At 32.4% G+C, this 18,845-nt stretch overlaps 3 protein-coding genes and 1 pseudogene across 4 annotated transcripts; all 4 read right to left on the bottom strand.

The window, feature by feature from the left end:
• Window positions 1-355: 355 nt before the first annotated feature.
• Window positions 356-1,580, bottom strand: LOC143626113 (ribonuclease 1-like). The gene is made up of 4 exons (XM_077096278.1): window positions 1,390-1,580; window positions 1,102-1,257; window positions 726-924; window positions 356-628 (listed from the first exon to the last, which is right to left on the bottom strand). Exons 1-4 carry the CDS (start codon window positions 1,498-1,500, stop codon window positions 405-407), a joined length of 690 nt encoding a protein of 229 aa, XP_076952393.1. The 5' UTR covers window positions 1,501-1,580; the 3' UTR covers window positions 356-404.
• A 1,762-nt stretch (window positions 1,581-3,342) lies between these two features.
• LOC143626115 (ribonuclease 1-like) lies at window positions 3,343-5,713 on the bottom strand. Its single transcript, XM_077096279.1, has 4 exons — window positions 5,603-5,713; window positions 4,746-4,901; window positions 3,703-3,901; window positions 3,343-3,610 (listed from the first exon to the last, which is right to left on the bottom strand). Exons 1-4 carry the CDS (start codon window positions 5,711-5,713, stop codon window positions 3,384-3,386), a joined length of 693 nt encoding a protein of 230 aa, XP_076952394.1. The 3' UTR covers window positions 3,343-3,383.
• Window positions 5,714-7,439: 1,726 nt separating this feature from the next.
• LOC143626112 (extracellular ribonuclease LE-like) lies at window positions 7,440-8,951 on the bottom strand. Its single transcript, XM_077096277.1, has 4 exons — window positions 8,794-8,951; window positions 8,554-8,709; window positions 7,851-8,049; window positions 7,440-7,742 (listed from the first exon to the last, which is right to left on the bottom strand). The coding sequence occupies exons 1-4, from the start codon at window positions 8,902-8,904 to the stop codon at window positions 7,519-7,521; spliced, it is 690 nt and encodes a 229-aa protein (XP_076952392.1). The 5' UTR covers window positions 8,905-8,951; the 3' UTR covers window positions 7,440-7,518.
• Window positions 8,952-14,131: 5,180 nt separating this feature from the next.
• LOC143626114 (extracellular ribonuclease LE-like) lies at window positions 14,132-15,357 on the bottom strand (annotated as a pseudogene). Its single transcript, XR_013152373.1, has 4 exons — window positions 15,163-15,357; window positions 14,912-15,067; window positions 14,627-14,808; window positions 14,132-14,511 (listed from the first exon to the last, which is right to left on the bottom strand). The product of XR_013152373.1 is annotated as an extracellular ribonuclease LE-like (transcript).
• Between the last annotated feature and the right edge of the window lie 3,488 nt (window positions 15,358-18,845).

Raw genomic sequence — 18,845 nt, forward strand, 5'->3', positions numbered from 1 at the left:
GTTTATTATTATTATTATTATAAAAAACTTGATATGACATTTATGAACACCTAGGTTTGAAAGAGGGATACCTTGGGTTCGAGTTCTATACACGTCAACAATTAAAAAAATCGCGTTCAAAAAAATTAAAAATTACTAAGAGTGATGAATAGTTTATTTATCTTATTATAAATTTAGAATAATCCACTTCTTGAAGCTAATACAACTTAAGAATATATATATAGTTTGCAACCGGATACTATACTAGGCCCAACTATATCACACACGCCAACAGGCTCAATAAGCCTAGACCAATTACCAAACGGCCAAAATATACCCCACACACACACAACAAATCAATAGATATTAATTAACTTGAACTAAACACGAAATGTTTGTTTCATACAAGAACCAAAACATTCAAGTTAGAACGAAGGAAACTCGATGGAGGCCCCACAACTCCCGTGTGGAAAGACCGGGCATTCAACAAAGCTCGAACCTGATGAATCCACGCACAAATAGACTTGGTACAGTTGACTATTACCCGACGAGTCAGTATTGCACTGGATCCACGGAGTGTAGCCACTCGCCTCTTTAATTGCATCCTTTATGCTAGTCAAACTATACTCTGATCCATCTGGATGAATCCCTATATCATGGTTTAACACGAAACGTAACATTATAAACATTGAAACAAAAAAATTAAAAAAATAATAATAAAATAAAAATGTTTTGATAAGTCATACCCGCATTCTCGAGAGCTTGGAGGAGATTTATGTTGGTTTTAAGGCCAAGAGCGGTTGAGAAATAACTGTGTTGATCAAGTACGGATTCTGAGCATGTCCCGTGTTTGTCCCACTCATGACCCCAAAACTTTAGCCCGTCGTTGCTTGGGCATGATAATGTTGGCCATTCCGACTTCATTTGGCTCATAAGGTCCGAAATCTGTAATGAATATAAAAAATATAAATTGATTTAACTTGTTACACTTATTTAATATTTACTTTTTGAATGACAACTTGGTACATTTATTAATTGATTTAATTTTGATACATATATGAATATATAAAAAGACAAAAATATTAAACCAATAATTAATCACAGAAATGGTAAAAGATCCACCTTGGAGGCATCGAAAGGGTTGCTAGAGTCACAATTGGAGGGATATGAACCATCATTTCGATTAGGCCAAAGTCCATGAATTCCAAAATCCGATGCAGGTTTTCCGGTACCTGGGTAGCAACAACCTTGGTTTGTGTCACAGTACGATCCAGGCCACTACCAAAGCAATAGAAAAATAAAAAATGAGAAGAATCATTAAATCAAAGCGGTTGCTTCTTGGTCCAACTGGTAATTGTCATGTAGCCGGTTCTTGGTATGGCCCGATCATCAATAGAATTGAATAAATACCTGTTGTACGAAGTAGAAGAAATCAAAATCTTGGGCAGCGGAGAGTACAAGTAGGTAATGCAAGCTTAAAAACTTGATCAAAAGCAAAATGTTGTTGGATTGCTTCCTCATTATGTGTATTGTATGTGATTAGAATGTATTTAGTGTGTGTATTTATAGGAGGGATATATTGTTTGTATGCAAAGGTATGAACTTAAAATAAAGAATATCGTATACATTATATTATTAGAAGGAAAGAATTAATGTGTTATTTATTACTATAATTAATAATTAATAAGTTCATTGGTTTTAGTTTCTAATCCTTTCATATACTTTGCCCTTCATCTTCTTGTTTCATAACATGGGTGACGGCTAAAACTTAATAAGATATTATGTTCTCTTTAAAATCTGACGTAAAGGGTTTTTCTATAGTGGTAGGTTTTCCTACATGATAGTGTTCTTAAGTGAGTCAGACATTGAGTGTCTAAATCAGTATAGATGGTTGACATCCTTTGTTAGGAAGGTTCACTCGATAATATGGATAGTTTCAAACACTGCAAAATATATTTTGTTAGAAATTAGAAATAATTTATTAAAAAAGATAGTGAGTTTTGAATGATATGTGATTAAGATGACAAACTCAATCAAAATGCTGGTTTTTATTTTAGTTAAATATGACAAATCATCTTTCAATCAGTCCAAAATATCATTCTCTATATTTTATACTTATACATTTTATATTTTGGATCATCTATGACATTTGTTTCAACTTAGTCATATTACCATATATGACTTTTTTTGGATATTCTGAATTGAGTCAAAAGGATCAATTTAAGTTAGCTAATGGTTCAAAACGAACAACTATTACAAAATTTGTTTACCAATTTCGATATTTCTTTTTCTAAAACCGCTCCATAGTGGTGAATGGCGATAACTCGTCTTGACCCGAATCATGCTGTTACTTTGTTAAATCGTATGTTTTGACCCGAATCCCAGAACTCATATTGACAAGTCTTTCAAACCCATCTGAGTCCAATTAAAATCATGTAATAATAAATCAAATATCTTGTTTTCAAAATAAAAATCATGTAATAATAATAAAAATACTTGGTCTGGCTATTGGTCCTGGCTATTGGTTTGGACCGTTGACATCGATACATATGGCTCCAGTTCCACCCACGTGTTCGTTTATAGTGATCTACGTTCTAAGTTGATTTTAGGGAAAGGAAATTCCTATTTCGATCAAAAGATCATACATTCATGTTCTCATATTCATCTCATATTGATTACCATATCTAAGTCCAAATGCATTGATCGAGCATGATGAAGCCGAGTGATGTAATTGGAATGAATCAAATCAAGGTTCAATTTGTTCAATTCTAGTTCCAAGTGGTTTTTGTATTATTCTATGTACAAACTTTGTCAAATGCAAAGGAATTCTTTCTTTTGGTTGTTTTGATAATATAATAACTAGGTTATATATATAAATGTTCTGTAAAAATATTTACGTTTAATTAACATATCATATATTTCTTAAAGACGTTTTTTTATGAAAAAAAATAGTGTAATTATATCATTTACCAGTTTAAAGAAACTCATTATTATTTTAATAAAAGAGAGAAGAAATCGAAATCAAAATCAAAATCTAGACTTTACAAGAATTGGCATGTGACGCCCATTATTTTAATTGGGGAGGGACGCGGGAAAACCAACTTTTTAGCGGCCTACAAAACTAACACGTGTCCACCGTTATTTTTATTTATTAAATATAGAAGATAAAAGATGATGGGTGTTTGATTTGATATTCTTGATCCGTTAGAAACTAAATTGACTTTTATTTGAGCTATAACTTTGTCACTTGACCAAACTAATAAGCTTTGTTCTTTTCTTTCCTAAAAAGCTATAATATTATACTAGGCTCTTACATACATACATACATACATACATACATACATCAAGAAATCGAAACACTGAGATCAAACAAGTCCATACATCAAGGAACCGAAACATTCAAGTTAGAACAAAGGAAACTTGATAGAGGAACCACAACTCTCGGTTGGAAAGACCGGACATTCAATGTATTCCGCATCCCATTCATTATTCACACACACATAGATTTGGTACAATTGATTCTTGCCCAATGCATCATTATTGCACTCGATCCACGGGGTTACACCATTCGGCCTTTTAAGCGCGTCCCTTATGTTACTCAAACTATACTCCGACCCGTTGGGATAAATCCCTGCATGGTTTCACATCAAACATGAAATTATAAACATTGTAACAAAAGAAACAAAAAACATTGTATTGCTTCAAAATTTTTATAAATCATACTGGCTTCCTCAAGAGCCAAGCGAAAATTTACTCGGTTTTTGATGTTTAAAGCCGTTATGAAATAACGGTGTTGGTCAAGTACGGATTCTGAGCATGTCCCATGCTTGTTCCACTCGTCACTCCAGAATGTTAGCCCGTCATTGCTTGGGCACGATAATGTTGGCCCCTCTGACTTCATTTGGGATATGAGGTTTGAAATCTGTAATATATAAAAAGATAAATTATTTTTTTAACGAAAAAGGACTGATATATTACACCAAAGTTGCATACTTCCATATTAGACTACTCCCATTGAGGAGGTTTTGATCGGTCGGGTGGATGTACGGAGACAAAAAGAAAATGAAAACTTAATTTCACTCACCAACTTAGTTGGTCTGCCGACTTCAAGTCGGTTGTGACTGCCACGATTTATATGTGAAAAACCCATAATTTATTTGCAGCTCCTTAATCAAACCTTGTTGCAATAAAGTGATAAACCCATAATTTATTTATGTCCAACATATAACCGTTTTAAGTTAGATCCCTATTCCAACTTTTTAAGCATATCACTAAAAAAAAAAAAGAAAAAGAAATCTAAATTTATAGAAAACAAATTCTCTTTTTAAAGAGTATTAGACATATTTCTATCACTATCTCCACTTCTAATCTCTTTTAATTTCTTATTCTCGGTTATGGATCAAATTTTTATTTCGATCTTAGTGTTTCGAAAGATTATTTAAATGCTTAATATGACGGAAACTCTTCTTTCTTTCCAATAAACTTCTTGTTATATATATTTATTCAACAAAAAAATTTTGGTTTGTTGAGTTGTGAATGAGAGTGGAAATTTGAGTTTGGTTGGATTGCGTATGTGAAAGACAGAGAAATTAGTTTTTTAATAAAAAGTTTGGTTGTGAATAGAAGTGGTCTTACAAATCACATAAAATAAATAAATTGATCTAACCTTGTGTTTAATAATTGATTTAATTTGGTACATAAGTTAATATATAGAATCACAAAATATTAAACCAATAATTAGTCATAGGAAATGGTAAAAGATCCACCTTGGAGGCATTAAAAGGGTTGCTAGAGTCACAATAGGAGGGGCGTGAACCATCCTTTAAACTAGGCCAAAGGCCATGGATGCCAAATTCCGACGTAGGTTTTCCATTAATCGGGTAGCAACAACCATCTTTCGTGTTACAGTACGATCCTGGCCACTAAAAAAAAGACACCATTCAAATCAAATCAATGAATCCTATGTGGTCGCGTGACTGCGCGAGTCTCCTGTATTTACATGGTTTTTTTCATAACCGAAATGGCCCCACCAGTAACTCTTAGTTCAAATAGAGGTGGTTTACATTGGAATGCATGGCTGGGCCTGAGAATTACTTTATACGAGCCGAAAAAAAGGCCCTAATGAATTATATATAAAAAATATAAATTATGATTAACGTTAAAGCAATAAACATAACAAAATCATAGTATTAAAATGATATATCATAAGACCGTAATAGTTAATCGAAAAAAGGCCCAAACGAATTATATAAACAAATATAATGCATTGTTATTATTATGTATTATTATTTAAGGTTTACGGATCATTTTTCTTATTGAGCCCAACCAATAAGTATGAGATTTTAATATTTTTTTTATAAAAGATGGCCCAATAAGTTTTAAGGTTTTAATTTTTATATGATGCCCAATAATTTAAAAGTTTATATTCTTAAAAATATATATAATTTGTGCCCACAAAAAAAGTACCTCGGCAGGGTGTCCGGCTTACCCATGCTTAGTGAGAGTATACAGGCTAGGTTAGTTAAGGTTTTCTTGCAATGTCTATACAGTTTATGGAACCGTATTGAATAATATCAAGTCACTATTTTACTATCTTACATGGTATTACAATTAAAATGAATACCTGCTGAACAAAGTAGAAGAAATCAAATTGTTGTGAAGTAGAGAGTACAAGTAGCGAATGCAAGGTTAAAAGCTTGATCAATAGCATAAGATTGTTGGATTGTGTCCTCATCATGTCTATGTGTAGTGTGAGTGATGAGGGTGTCTATTTACATAGGGGTATATTGTTTGTATGTAGTATGAAGAAATCAAAATGAAGAATATCTTCTATTTTTTGTTTTTGTGAACAAGTAAAATGAAGAATGCCTTATGCATTGTTTGATTAATGAGTTACTTATTACAATGATTAATGCCATTGTAAGTATTTAATTTATACTCTTTTTATATAAGAAAAAAATTTTATGAAAAGATTATTTAGTTATTAATCAAAATACTGGATTTTTTTTATTTAAACATCTATCCAAATGTCGTTCTCTATATTTACATTATAGTTGTAATTTAATTTATATGTTTAACTATTATTTATTTTACTATACTTTGGACTATCCTAGTATCTTTTTTCTAGAACGACCAGTTTAAATTGACTCAACTTTGGTGACAACTCTTTTAAATCCGAACCAAATTATTACTTTTTTTTCTTTTTTAAAACAACGTGTTTTAACTCGAACTTAGTTTGCTCATAATCTATATTGACCCATCATTCGAAGCCACCTACCCTTTCCCGACGCTGATCTAAACCATTGTCTAAATTTGTATTCCCACATGATGAGGTGAATCCGAGAGCCATGAATTCGAGCGAATGATTTAAACCTGTAAAACAATCAGCGCCGTTAGACTCACTATACGAAGGAGAGCTTCCTGTAACCAGCCTTTGACGTGAGAATCAATTAGAAGTATGAGAGAGTGATACCTACTTTTAGTAAAAAAAAATTAAAATTAAATTATATGAATTTAAACGGTTATTTGTTTTATTTAAATTTTGAAACTTATGATTGGCAATTTAAATTAGCTTGGGAAAGGTATTGTGAAATGTTAAATAATGAGAGCATGCCACGTTTCTTTAGTGATGAATCACTATTTTATGAAGATGCATGAAAGATGAATCACAATTATGTGAGCCACGTAGAGACTAAAACCTCTCTTTGCCTTCCATTTTATACAAGGCATCAGGTGGCTCTTTGGCACAAGTAGTGTTTGACATATGGAAGTCTGATAAACATAGCTTTATTCAAGTTTGTTGTACGTTTGTTTTCAAATACTAAACCCTAAACCCTACTTTCGTTGTGATTGTCATAAAAGAGGTTATGGGTTTATCTAAATCCAACTATTGGTCACGACCCGGTTTTGGGTTGTTACAAGAGAGAGCCCTGAGATTCGAATCCCTTACCTATTGGAGGTTCTTCTCTACGTACATCTGAAAGGATGGAATGCTATTAGACCAGACCTCATTATCGACATATCTTTTGGTCCCCTCTGTGACCAACGTAGTGGAGATTGTGGAGGCCGATTTAGCAGGGACCACTCCGTAGTAGGGTTGTCTCCTATACAGTTATCAGCTTTGGAGGTCCCTGCATGTACCTTCCAGCTAATTGTATTTATGTTCTTGTTCAATTCTAATGTTTGCTTTGATTTTGTTATTGTATTGGCCGGTGTTTGATTTGTTATTCTTGATGGGTTGAACTCAAATTGACTTCTATTTGAGTTATAACTTTGTCATCTAATTTTTTTTTAATTATTTTTCAAATTTAAACAAAACCTCTTATAAAAATCTCCTAGAGAAGTTGTATGCCAATTGCCAAACAAACCCAAATATAAACATGACCAAGGAAATAAGTTGTAAATGTACTTTATTCAAATATATGACATAATGTTTGAAAAAAAAACTACATAAGAAAATAACACATACAATTTCATCATAGAATTAAATTTAAGCAAAACAAACAACTTGTTCATACACGAGGGACGGAAACATGAAAGTTAGAATGAAGGAAACTCGATTGAGGAACCACAACTTCCATTTGGAAAGACCGGACATTCAATGAAGCCCGAAGCTGATGAATCCACACACAAGTAGATTTGGTACAATTGACTGTTCCCGGACGAGTCATTGTTACACTCGATCCATGGAGTGTAACCACTCGCTTGCTTAATTGCAGTTTTTATGCTACTAAGACTATACTTTTTCCCGTTTGGTTGGATCCCTACAATCATAACGTCATATCAAACTTGACATTATAAGTCGAGGAAAATAAAAAAAAAATAAAATGAAGATGCTCATTGTATATATGAATAGTCACTGAATCACATACCCGCACTTTTGAGAGCCTGGAGTAGATTTAGTTCGTTCTTGAGGCTAAGTGTGGCAGCAAAATAATCATGTTGATTAAGTACGGATTCTGAGCAAGTTCCATGTTTGTCCCACTCATGACCCCAAAATGTTAACCCGTTGTTGCTAGGGCACGATAGTGTCGGCCATTGTGATTGCATGTGGCTTGTAAGGTCCGAAATCTGTATTAAAAAAAACGTTTAGAAGGGTTAAAATATTTTAACGAAAACAATCATGCATGGATTGTACTTAAACCTAATTAAGCGTGTTAATGGGTTAAATGTCCATGTCAAGCACACTTAAAATGTGGTCATGTCTATGTTGTGTTTCTGGTCGACCCATATAATGCTAATTTTGTAAATATTAGTAATACACATAATGACTTACTAAAAGTTTAATCAACCAATAAATTAAACTAAAACACTTTAAATGTTAATATTTTTCATTTCAAAAATCTATATAGGAAATTTTCTAAAAAACCTTAAACGAGCAAACATGTTAACCATTTTATTTAGTTGGACGTTTTAGGGTTAATATGATTAATAAGTTAATGTGTCGTGTTAGCCAATCACAAACCAGTTTATTTTCGACTCGTATATCGGGACAGGTCAGAAAATGTTGCCTGTATTAAACCTACAAGGCTGAAAAACACATATTAAATATAAAGAATGACGTATGATAAGCACCTTGGAGGCATCGAATGGATTGCTAGAGTCACAATTCGAGGGATATGAACCATCGTTTCTGTTAGGCCAAAGTCCATGAATTCCAAAATCTGATGCAGGTTTTCCAGTACTTGGGTAGCAACAACCTTGTGCCGTGTCACAGTAAGATCCTGGCCACTATAAATAAATAACATTAAATCAATCAAATCCTATGTTGACATGTATAGTCTTGTTATCGTGATTAAAATTGAAATAAAATACCTGTTGAACAAAGTAGAAGAAGTCGAAATCTTGTGCAACCGATAGTGCAAGTAAGGAATGCATGATTAAAATCTTGATCAACAACAAAGGATTGCTTGATTGCATCTTCATGTCTATGTTTAATGTTTAATGTGTGTGTGATGAAGGTGTGTTTAGTGTGTTATTTATAGGAGTCATGTTGTGTATGAAAAGGTATGAACTCAAAATGTGCATTATCATTTAATTATTGCTCGTTTCTAATGATGATATATTTATAATATTTAAATATAAGTATTTAAGTTATTTATATATTAAAAATGGTATTTAAGTTTTGTAAGTTATGTATTGGTTATTATATAATGGGAATGTGAATGTGAATGTGAATGTGAATGTGAATGTGAATGTGAATGTGAATTGGTTTATGGGTTTCAACAGATCAAAGAATTGTTTTTAACAAAATAACTATTGTAGTTGTCAACGAGCATTTAACTCTTATTTAATGTGTTGATACTGACTCTTGGACCACATGCCCGACTCATCCAAGCATCATCAACTCAACAATGTTGAATTATCGGAAACCCTTATAGAGTCAGGTTTTAAAACCGGTTTTAAAACTGAGACCTCAGAATTATCATAAAGTTCATAATTGGTACTTTATAACCTACCGTTTGAGTCACAATATATATAAAAGCTGGACGGAATTTGGTATCATTCTTTTTATTGCATGGCCTAGCTTGACCCAATTTGAATTCGAAAAATTCTACTTAGCGACAGACAGTTGTCTCTCTTAAAAATCCGACCCCATGAAAAGTTTTCAACGCACACCACGATACACATTCAACCTAACATGTATGCCTATATGGCCATATGTACACAATCATTTGTAATTGTTTCAAGATCAAGTTCTCAACTACTCATACACTAAGTAATAAGTTGTAAAATAAAACTAAACTAAAAATAAGTCTCATGCATTGACGTACATGTGTGAAAGAAAGAGAGCATTTGAAAGGATATTCCAAAAATGCTCGGCTGATGCATTTTTGTAGGTACAATAATTGGGACACAATCTCTTTATTTTATTAACCAAGGGCAGAGTTTGATACCAAATATTCCAGTGTTGGTTCAAGTGACTTTCTAACAACTATTTGGACCACTGACGTATCACTAATCCATCTAGTCATCTTTATTCCTCGAGTATATCTGGAGACCACCCTCACTCTCTCACACTGCATTCTCGGGTTTAAAATACAATGAAAAGAAATGATAAGATTGGATAAGGGAAGAAAAGAAAAGAAATAAAATTATATACTTAAAAGAAATTCTCAAGTTAAAATAAAATAAAAGAAATGAAAGTGTTAATTACATTCTTGAGTTAGATAAGAAGGAAAAGATAAGAAAAAAAATTGTAACTTTACAATTATGCTCTCATTCTTGAGTTAAATAGGAAGGAAAAGATTAGTAAATTAGTAATAAATGAATTTTTCCTTCACAATCCGGCCATATTTGGCAGGAAAGTTGTGGAGGAAAAAAGGCATAACTTTTCTTTCCATTCTCTTTCTTTTCTTTTAATAAAAAAACTCAAGAATGAAACAAGAAAAATTTTCTTATCTTTTCTTTTCTAAACCTTTAAATAAAAAACTCAAGAATGCAGTGTCAGTATGAAACCCACATTAGATTGAGTTTAGGGATGGCAACGGGGCGGTTTCGGGGCGGGGAATGCCAATCCCATACCCGCCCCGGTTTATAAAACTCATTACCAAAACCGTCTAAAAACCCGCGGGGACTAAACGGGGAATCCCCATCGGGGATTCGGGGAAAACCGCGGGTATTCGGGGAACCCGTCTAGCATAAATGGTTTTTAAACGGGCTAAATTCCCCGTGGGGATCCCCATTTAACCGTCGGGTTCACCGTTTAAAACCCGATTGTAAGAAAATGATACAAAATTACAATACAATATTAATACACAAAAAGTTCAATATCCAAACACGTTACACATACAAAAGACATTATTAATACATAAAAATGTTTATTTCTCCCATCACAACGGAAATTAACTTCATGATTGATCCTTCTTACACGTCCATACCGCACCCATTCAACCATTCAAACACTTGTCACGCCGGATTGCTATGATAATCAAACATTAACATATTAATTGGAAACTATATAAGAATCAATGTTAAACCATATTAAAATGTAAACGATAAACCATATATATATGTATTACCTCAATACCATCGTCACAATCATATTCAATAGTTTGGCAATATGCCTCGGATTCTTCTGAACAAGTTGCTATATTCATATCACATAAGTCAAAAGTTTATATAGTAGCTAAGTTAAAAATAAAAAATAAAATGTTTGTTTACCTTTGATTTCATTCAACAACCAACTTTGGGCGCACATTAACGCTTCCAATGTTTTTGGATGAAGACGGCTACGATGTGGACTTACCAATCTACCACTTGTACTAAAAGCGGACTCGGAAGCAACGGTAGATATTGGAATCGCCAATATATCTCGAGCAATCTTTTGCAACCTTGGGTACTTGACACCATTTGTTTTCCACCAAGCTAAAAGGTCAATCTCAGTTTCTTTTATCCAAACTTTCTCTTGTAGATACAAATCAAGCTCCGTTGTGACACCTAATATATAAATAAAGTTAATACAATTAATGAATAAAGTTAAATTAATGTAAATAATAAGTCATACCCGAATATAAAAATTATATTTAATAAATAATATATTATATATAAATATAAAAATTATATTTAATTAAACGGGTTTTAAACGGGTATACGGGGCGGGTATACGGGGCGGGTACAGGCTATACCATACCCGCCCCGAACCCGATTAACTTAAACGGGGAAAACCCGAACCCGGACCCGTCCCCGATTAAGTGTCCCCGAACCCGCCCCGTTCGGGGCGGGTTTCGGTTTTCCCCATCGGGTTTGGGTTTTTTTGCCATCCCTAATTGAGTTTAATACCAAATATTCCAGTGTTGGTTTAAGTGATTTTTTTAATTTTGGGGTAATTTCATATAGCAATAATTAAGTTTTAAAAGTGTTTTAATTAGGTAACTCAAGTTTAAAAAATGTTTCAATTAAGCTACTCAATTTTTATATTTTATTAAATTAATGGTTTTAACATATTTTTTTTAGCATTTTTCTTTTTTGTTTCACATAGAAAATCTTTTTATCTTTTTTTATGTTAACGTTGAGTGGTGACTTGGATTTTATTTTTATTTTTTTAATACAATTAAAGTGTTTTTAATTTTTTAAATTTAACTACATAATTACATATACTGCAATCCCGGCCCTCCACGTCTTATCCACCATTGGTTTCTTAACCCACACAAAATCGGTGAGGCTCAATTTGAAGATTTAGTGACCCGATTTGGGAAAATTTGCACGAGCGACCTAATCGGAACACTTTTGAAACTTGGTTACTATTAACGACCATTTGGATCATTGACGGGCCAATAACCCACCTGATTATCTTTATTCGCCGAGTATATCGGGAGACCAGTTTCTTTTATAAAACATTCGTGAACTGGATATTATATGAACTAATAGATATAAGAAATTAATAGGTTATGCTTATATTTGTAAATTATAAATTTAAAAATAGCAAATAAGCATTCTTCAGTTTGCTTGTTCATTTGGAGTACTATTTACCAATTGGGAACTCCTGTTTCAAACTTTATGCTTACGCAAGTTAGAATTTTTATTTATTAGTTAGTTAAAACTTTAAAAAATTAAATTTTAAGGGCGAGATCAAGGACAAATAGATCTCACGAGAAGAGCGAAAAAAAACATGTAGCACTCATTAGGAGTAATGTTTTATGTGCGTACTCATTATGAGTAATCTGTGGCCGCCTGTGTTTTCAATCATATAGTTTTATGGATGTTTAAGTTTTCATTATTTTATTTTTAAGTTGCTTGCTCTTCTTATGAAAGCATTTTTAATATTTTTAACGTGTCGGTTTCTTTCCCGCTTCAAAGAGAGTTCTACTATAATATATTAGTTAAGATTTATTATAAGCTATAATCAAATCAAATATTTTTTTGAATGGAGCTATTATTAACTTTTACCACTTCCGCTATGATTCATCTATTAAAGGTTAATTCGACTTTAATTGGTATTATAATTAGTGTTCTCCTAACCTTTGAGTCTTTTTTTTACAGTAACTCACATACTCACTAAATCTACTCTAAATTACACTTTGTCGATCGCGAGACTTGAACTGTAACTCAATGAAAAAGCAAAGTCTTATTTCAACATTTTCGTAGTAGTCCTTTTATTCTTTTCGTCTATTCTCATGAAGTTGATTTATAGGTTGCAGCGAATTGACAAATTAGTTTTCAAGCTTTTGAGCCCTTTTTCGATTCCGGTTTTCAATTTGAAAACAATTAATGAAAAAACCAAAAACAAGAAACATAAGGACCACTTGAGAGTCTTTAGGTATGTGTCCAAAGTGGCCATTTTTCAAACTTTTTCTTGTTGAATTAATTTTCAAACTTTTGAGCCATTTTTCAATTATGGTCTTCACTTTGTAAACAACCAAAGAAAATAAAAACGATTTAAATGTGTCAGTCAACTAGTTAGATTCACCACCATACACATAAATTTATTTTGTTTGAAACATATATATTTTTTTCGAATTTATGCTATAATTGTACGGATGGCAAGGGTCAGGTTTAGGTATTCCCAAACTCATACCCAATTATAAAAGCTTGTTCCAAACCCTTCCAAAACCCGTCAGGTTTTAATCGTGTAATTATCTGTCGGGTTTCGGGTTTTCCCATCGGGTTTTGGGTTTCTAATCGGGTTTTGTCAAAATACCCATTATCCCAAACCCAAAACCAGTCGGGTTTCTATCGGTTTGACAAAATATAACTAATCGATTACAAATAATGATTACCATAAAAATAAAATATCTTAAATAATTGTCATAAACAAGTTTCAATAAATAATATATTTAAAATATTTGAGTATACTATATATAAATATAGAAAAAGTTATGTCGAGTACATCAGGTATATAATTGGTAAATGAGTCAATGTTTGTTGGGTAATCGGTATTTTGCAAATCCCAAACCCGTCCCAATTATGTTGGATTTCGGGCTTTCCCATCGGTTTCAGGTTTTATTGTCATCCATGTATAATTGTCATCTGAATAATCTTTTTTTTAGGTCTAGGTTTGAAATCTCATAGTAGGCACCTAGGCGGCCTAGGTGGATTTAAAAGTATATTATTAGCAGTTAAAAGGATGGTTTTTCATTAACTAGATTTAAAAATTTTTTAATCTCCTAATTCCTAAAAGTCAATGCCAAACATACAAAGATTAAACATATCCAAGGAAATAAAGTTGCAAATGCCGTTCAATTAACATGAAGTTAAAAATACATTACAAAATGAAAAACAACTAAAAACGTGTACAAATTCATCATAAAATTATATATAACAAAACAAGCATGCAAATATGTAGATTAAGGGAACTGAAACATGAAAATTAGAATGAAGGAAACTCGATGGAGGGACCGCAGCTTCCCTTTGGAAAGACAGGACATTCAATGAACCCTGAAGCCAATGAATCCACACACAAGTAGATTAGGTACAACTGACTATTACTAGACGAATCATTATTGCACTCAACCCATGGAGTGTAGCCACTAGCTTGTTTGATTGCGGTTTTTATGCTACTAAGACTATACTTTTGTCCATTTGGTTGAATCCCTACAATCATCATACATTCCCATCAAACATGACAATATTATAATATTATATATAGCTTGATCACTAAAATACCGAAATTATTATTTCGCATATGAATTTTGAAAGAATCGCGTACCCGCCCTTTTGAGAGCTTGGAGTAGATTGAGTTCGTTCTTGAGGCTAAGCGTGGTTGCAAAATAATCATGTTGGTTAAGTCCCATGTTTGTCCCACTCATGACCCCCAGAATGTTAACCCGTTGTTGCTTGGGCACGATAATGTTGGCCATTGTGTTGCATGTGACTTGTAAGGTCTGAAATCTATAAAATAAAATAAAAAACATTTTTAACAGTTAAAAGTTAATTGAACTTATAGGACCCAAGCATGTATTTAGAAATATAACGAATGAAGCAAAATAAACACCTTGGAGGCATCGAAAGGGTTGCTAGAGTCACAGTTCGAGGGATATGAACCATCGTTTCTGTTAGGCCAAAGCCCATGAATTCCAAAATCCGATGCAGGTTTTCCGGTACTTGGGTAGCAACAACCTTGTTTCGTGTCACAATATGATCCTGGCCACTATAAAAAAATAATAAAATATATATAAAAAAACATTAAGTTAATTGAACCCTATGTTGTCGTGTGTGATCTTGATTAAAATTGAAATGAAGTACCTGTTGAACGAAGTAGAAGAAATCAAAATCTTGTGCAACAGATAGTGCAAGTAGAGAATGCAGGGTTAAAAGCTTGATCAACAACAAAGGATTGTCTGATTGCATCTTCATGTCTATGTTTAATGTTTAATGTGTGTGATGAAGGTGTGTTTTGTGTGTCTATTTATAGGAGTCATGTTGTGTATGAAATGGTATGAACTCAAAATGGGCAATATCATGTGTGCTTTGTTTTATTGAGTTGGAGAATGAGACATTGCATCAATGTGTAGTTATGGTTGGTTTCTAATGAATAAAAGTATTTATATTTAAATACTTTTTTGTTTAACGCCAAAATGTGGTATTTAAGTTTTGTATGCTTGTTATATAACCGGAATGTGAATTTGACAAAAAAAAAAAGTTGCGTTGCTCATTAATCACGGTATTTGTTTTAGTGGTGTGGTGGTACCAGTATGTTGTTTGCAATTTGAATAGAAGTGATAGGTTAACATCATTGTAAGTGTAAGGTCAGGTGAAAATAAATTTGTTGTAAAAAAACATTGCCTCCTCATATTCAACCTAATTTTTTGGGTCCAACTTTTTTTTAATAAATTTGAAAGAATAGCGTTTATATATCTATCAGTTTAAAATTTTAGAAAATAGTTAAAACTGGTTACAAGTTTTACATAAAAAATTTAATAAACTACAAGAAAATTACTTACTATGTATATATATTCCTATTCAAATCGTGTGTTGTGGTATAACACACAAGGCGTTTTCATGCCACCTACTCATCTAGGCATGTTAACTAGCCGTCTCTAGTTAGCAAGAACACATAGCCTCATGATAATTTTGTTGATCAGTTGTTTAGCAACTCTCAGCCGACGGGTGGTGGTAGAGTGAGGTCCGTTGATTTTCTGACGAGTTTTAAACAACCAATTTTTCTTTTTCAATCTTATCTGTACTATATTATATATACCTATTGCTAGGACAACTCTATCCTTTTGGATGCCATACTTTGGATTTCTATCATGAATGTATTAAGAAAATTATATAAGAGACTTATATAACACTTCATCAGTTTATAAAGGGAAAAACTTCATTAAATAATAACCAAGTTTTTCTATTATTATAGTAAAATCGCTTAATCATTTTCTTAATCTAAATATGATTTGTTATTCTAATCTTGTGTAAACCACATAGAGCATCCGACTAATTAACTTTAGAAACTAAACTTAAAATCATGCCTTGGCCTTTACATATTGATATATAGGTGTGAAAGAAAGAGAGCATTTGGAAAAGGATATTCTCATAGATGCTCAGCAAGTGCATCTTGTAGGCACAATAATAGGGTACTTACCCTTTTATTGTAAAACCCTGGGCATATTATATCACCAAACATATATTATAAATATATAAGAAAATAGGGACTGTGTAATAAGATAACTTATTACTCACGAGAAAACTAAGAAACTCCATTCTACATTATAAATATGGGTTTTACATAATGGTACAAGAAAGAATATCACATAAGCCCTTTTGAGTTCTCATAGACGTCATGTGGTGGTAAAGTGTGTTTACCGACCATGCGTAGTTAAAACTAGGTAACCTAGACATTTTACGTCATGTGGCGGTTAGTCAGCATTTCAAAGTTTTGCAAAAAACACGTGTAGTGGGAAAATGCCTATGACTCTCCCACAATCATTATTTATTCCTCCATTCTCTATCTCTCTCACACAACTCTCCTAAAACGCAGGCTATTGCAAGTTATGTACATAACACTATCCAAAAGGCTCACTCAAAACGCCACCCATAATGCCTTAGGGAGTGGTGTTCCCAGCCATTATGCTTCAAAACACCACAATAAGGCCACCACTACGGATGGTCTTATATAAAAGATGGAGTGTTCAAATCGTGATGAATGTATATTAGGATTACAAACCATTAAGAAAATAAACAATTTTGGGTTTGCTTGTTCATTTGGAACAAGTGGTTTTCCAATTGGCAACTAGTGTTTTCAAACTTCATGTTCATATCATACCTTGTTACACCACTGGAGATTTCCATGGTTGTGCAAGTTTCATCCCATTTTCTCTATTTTATCTCGCATGTCACATTAGCGTCACATAAGTTTCTTTTTCCATCAGTTTCTTTTTGTTTGTCCCCAAACAGCAGGGTGTCGTCTTACTTTGTCCCAATTTTCCCGCTTTGATTTTAAAATTCGATAATACTAACTATTTTTAAATTAAATTAATACCAAACAATATGTAATAACTAAAAATAAATTCTTAATAGATTTGGAGATAAAATATTACAAAAAATTAAAATAAAACATCAAAAATAAATTAAAATAAAATTGAAGCAGTTTCGGGAAGCGTAACCAAATGGCTCAAAAACACAATGATTTCATTCAAACGATTCGAAACGAATGATTCGATTAACAAGCTTAAAAGCTTACAATCTTTAATAATTTATCAAGTAACTACCTAAACAAAAGACCTAACAACTTATTTATAAATAAAAATAAACAATTGGGCCGGACCAATTTAATGGATCGGATGCTCCTACATAAATAACGTTCAACGATAAGTTAACAATTCAACAATAAAAATAAATTAGAAACGGTGTTTTGGCGAGACTTACGGAAAAAAAAAATTTCTTTCCGGACTTTGATGATGATTCCAGTTTTTAAACAACAAAAAAACATGAGCAATGAGAGTTGGTTTAAAATTTGAGAGTGTGTGGAAATTTTGATCAAGTTTGATTGGTTTTTGTAGAATAATTTTTTTTGTGATGTTACAAGCGACAAACACACCCAATAAACCGGCTTGAAGTTTGACCCTTTAAACTGTTGTTGGTGAAGTACATTGGTATTTTTGAGTTTTTTATTTAAGGGTTTAAAAAATATAAGATAAGAAAAAAAAAATTTTTTCACTCTTGAGATTTTTTTCTTTTAAAGAAAAGAAAGTGAATGGAAAGAAAAATTAAGTCTTTTTTCCTCCAAAACTTTTTAGCCAAATATAGTCTGATTGTGAAGGAAAAGTTTATAGCCATGTATAATATTACCGATTTACATGTATAATGATAAGATTGGTTAGGGGAAGAAAATAAAAGAAATTATATACTTAAAAGACATTTTCGAGTTAAAATAAAAGTAAGGAAAAAAAATTGTAAATTTACAATTATATACTCATTCATAAGTTAAATAGGAAGCAAAAGATTTATATTATACATGAAGAGAAAGCATATTTATATATATGTTAAGTCAAGAAATCTAACACAATGACCACTTAAGTGTAGTTGGTAAGCATCTTTAGTTCGAAACATAAAGTAATGGGTTTGAGACTTGTATCATATGATAATTTTTTTTCAAAATTTTACAAATGGAAAATGGGTCATGGGTTAAAATAGGAAACAGGTCACGGGTCATGATATAATAGGAAATATCCTATGTGGAGGGCCTAGTTGAATGCCATGTGGATAGTAGATATTCTTTTAATAGTATAGTTAGAAGTCAGATTGGGGGTCGACCCAATTGCATTGATGGCCCCCTAGGCCCAAAACTAGTTTAAGTTATATTCAATAAAAATTAAGAATTGTTGCCATGTAGGTATTGGATCGGCGTTTTGGTTCACTCGATAATCATAGGGATTTTATCAGGTAATCATAAAACCACTCATTGTTGCACTCTTGCTTCACCAACTATT

The sequence above is a fragment of the Bidens hawaiensis genome, unplaced genomic scaffold (assembly GCF_021521415.1).
Source record: "Bidens hawaiensis isolate Kalapana, Puna unplaced genomic scaffold, B.hawaiensis_p1.1 tig00004282_1, whole genome shotgun sequence".
Lineage (NCBI taxonomy): Eukaryota > Viridiplantae > Streptophyta > Magnoliopsida > Asterales > Asteraceae > Bidens > Bidens hawaiensis.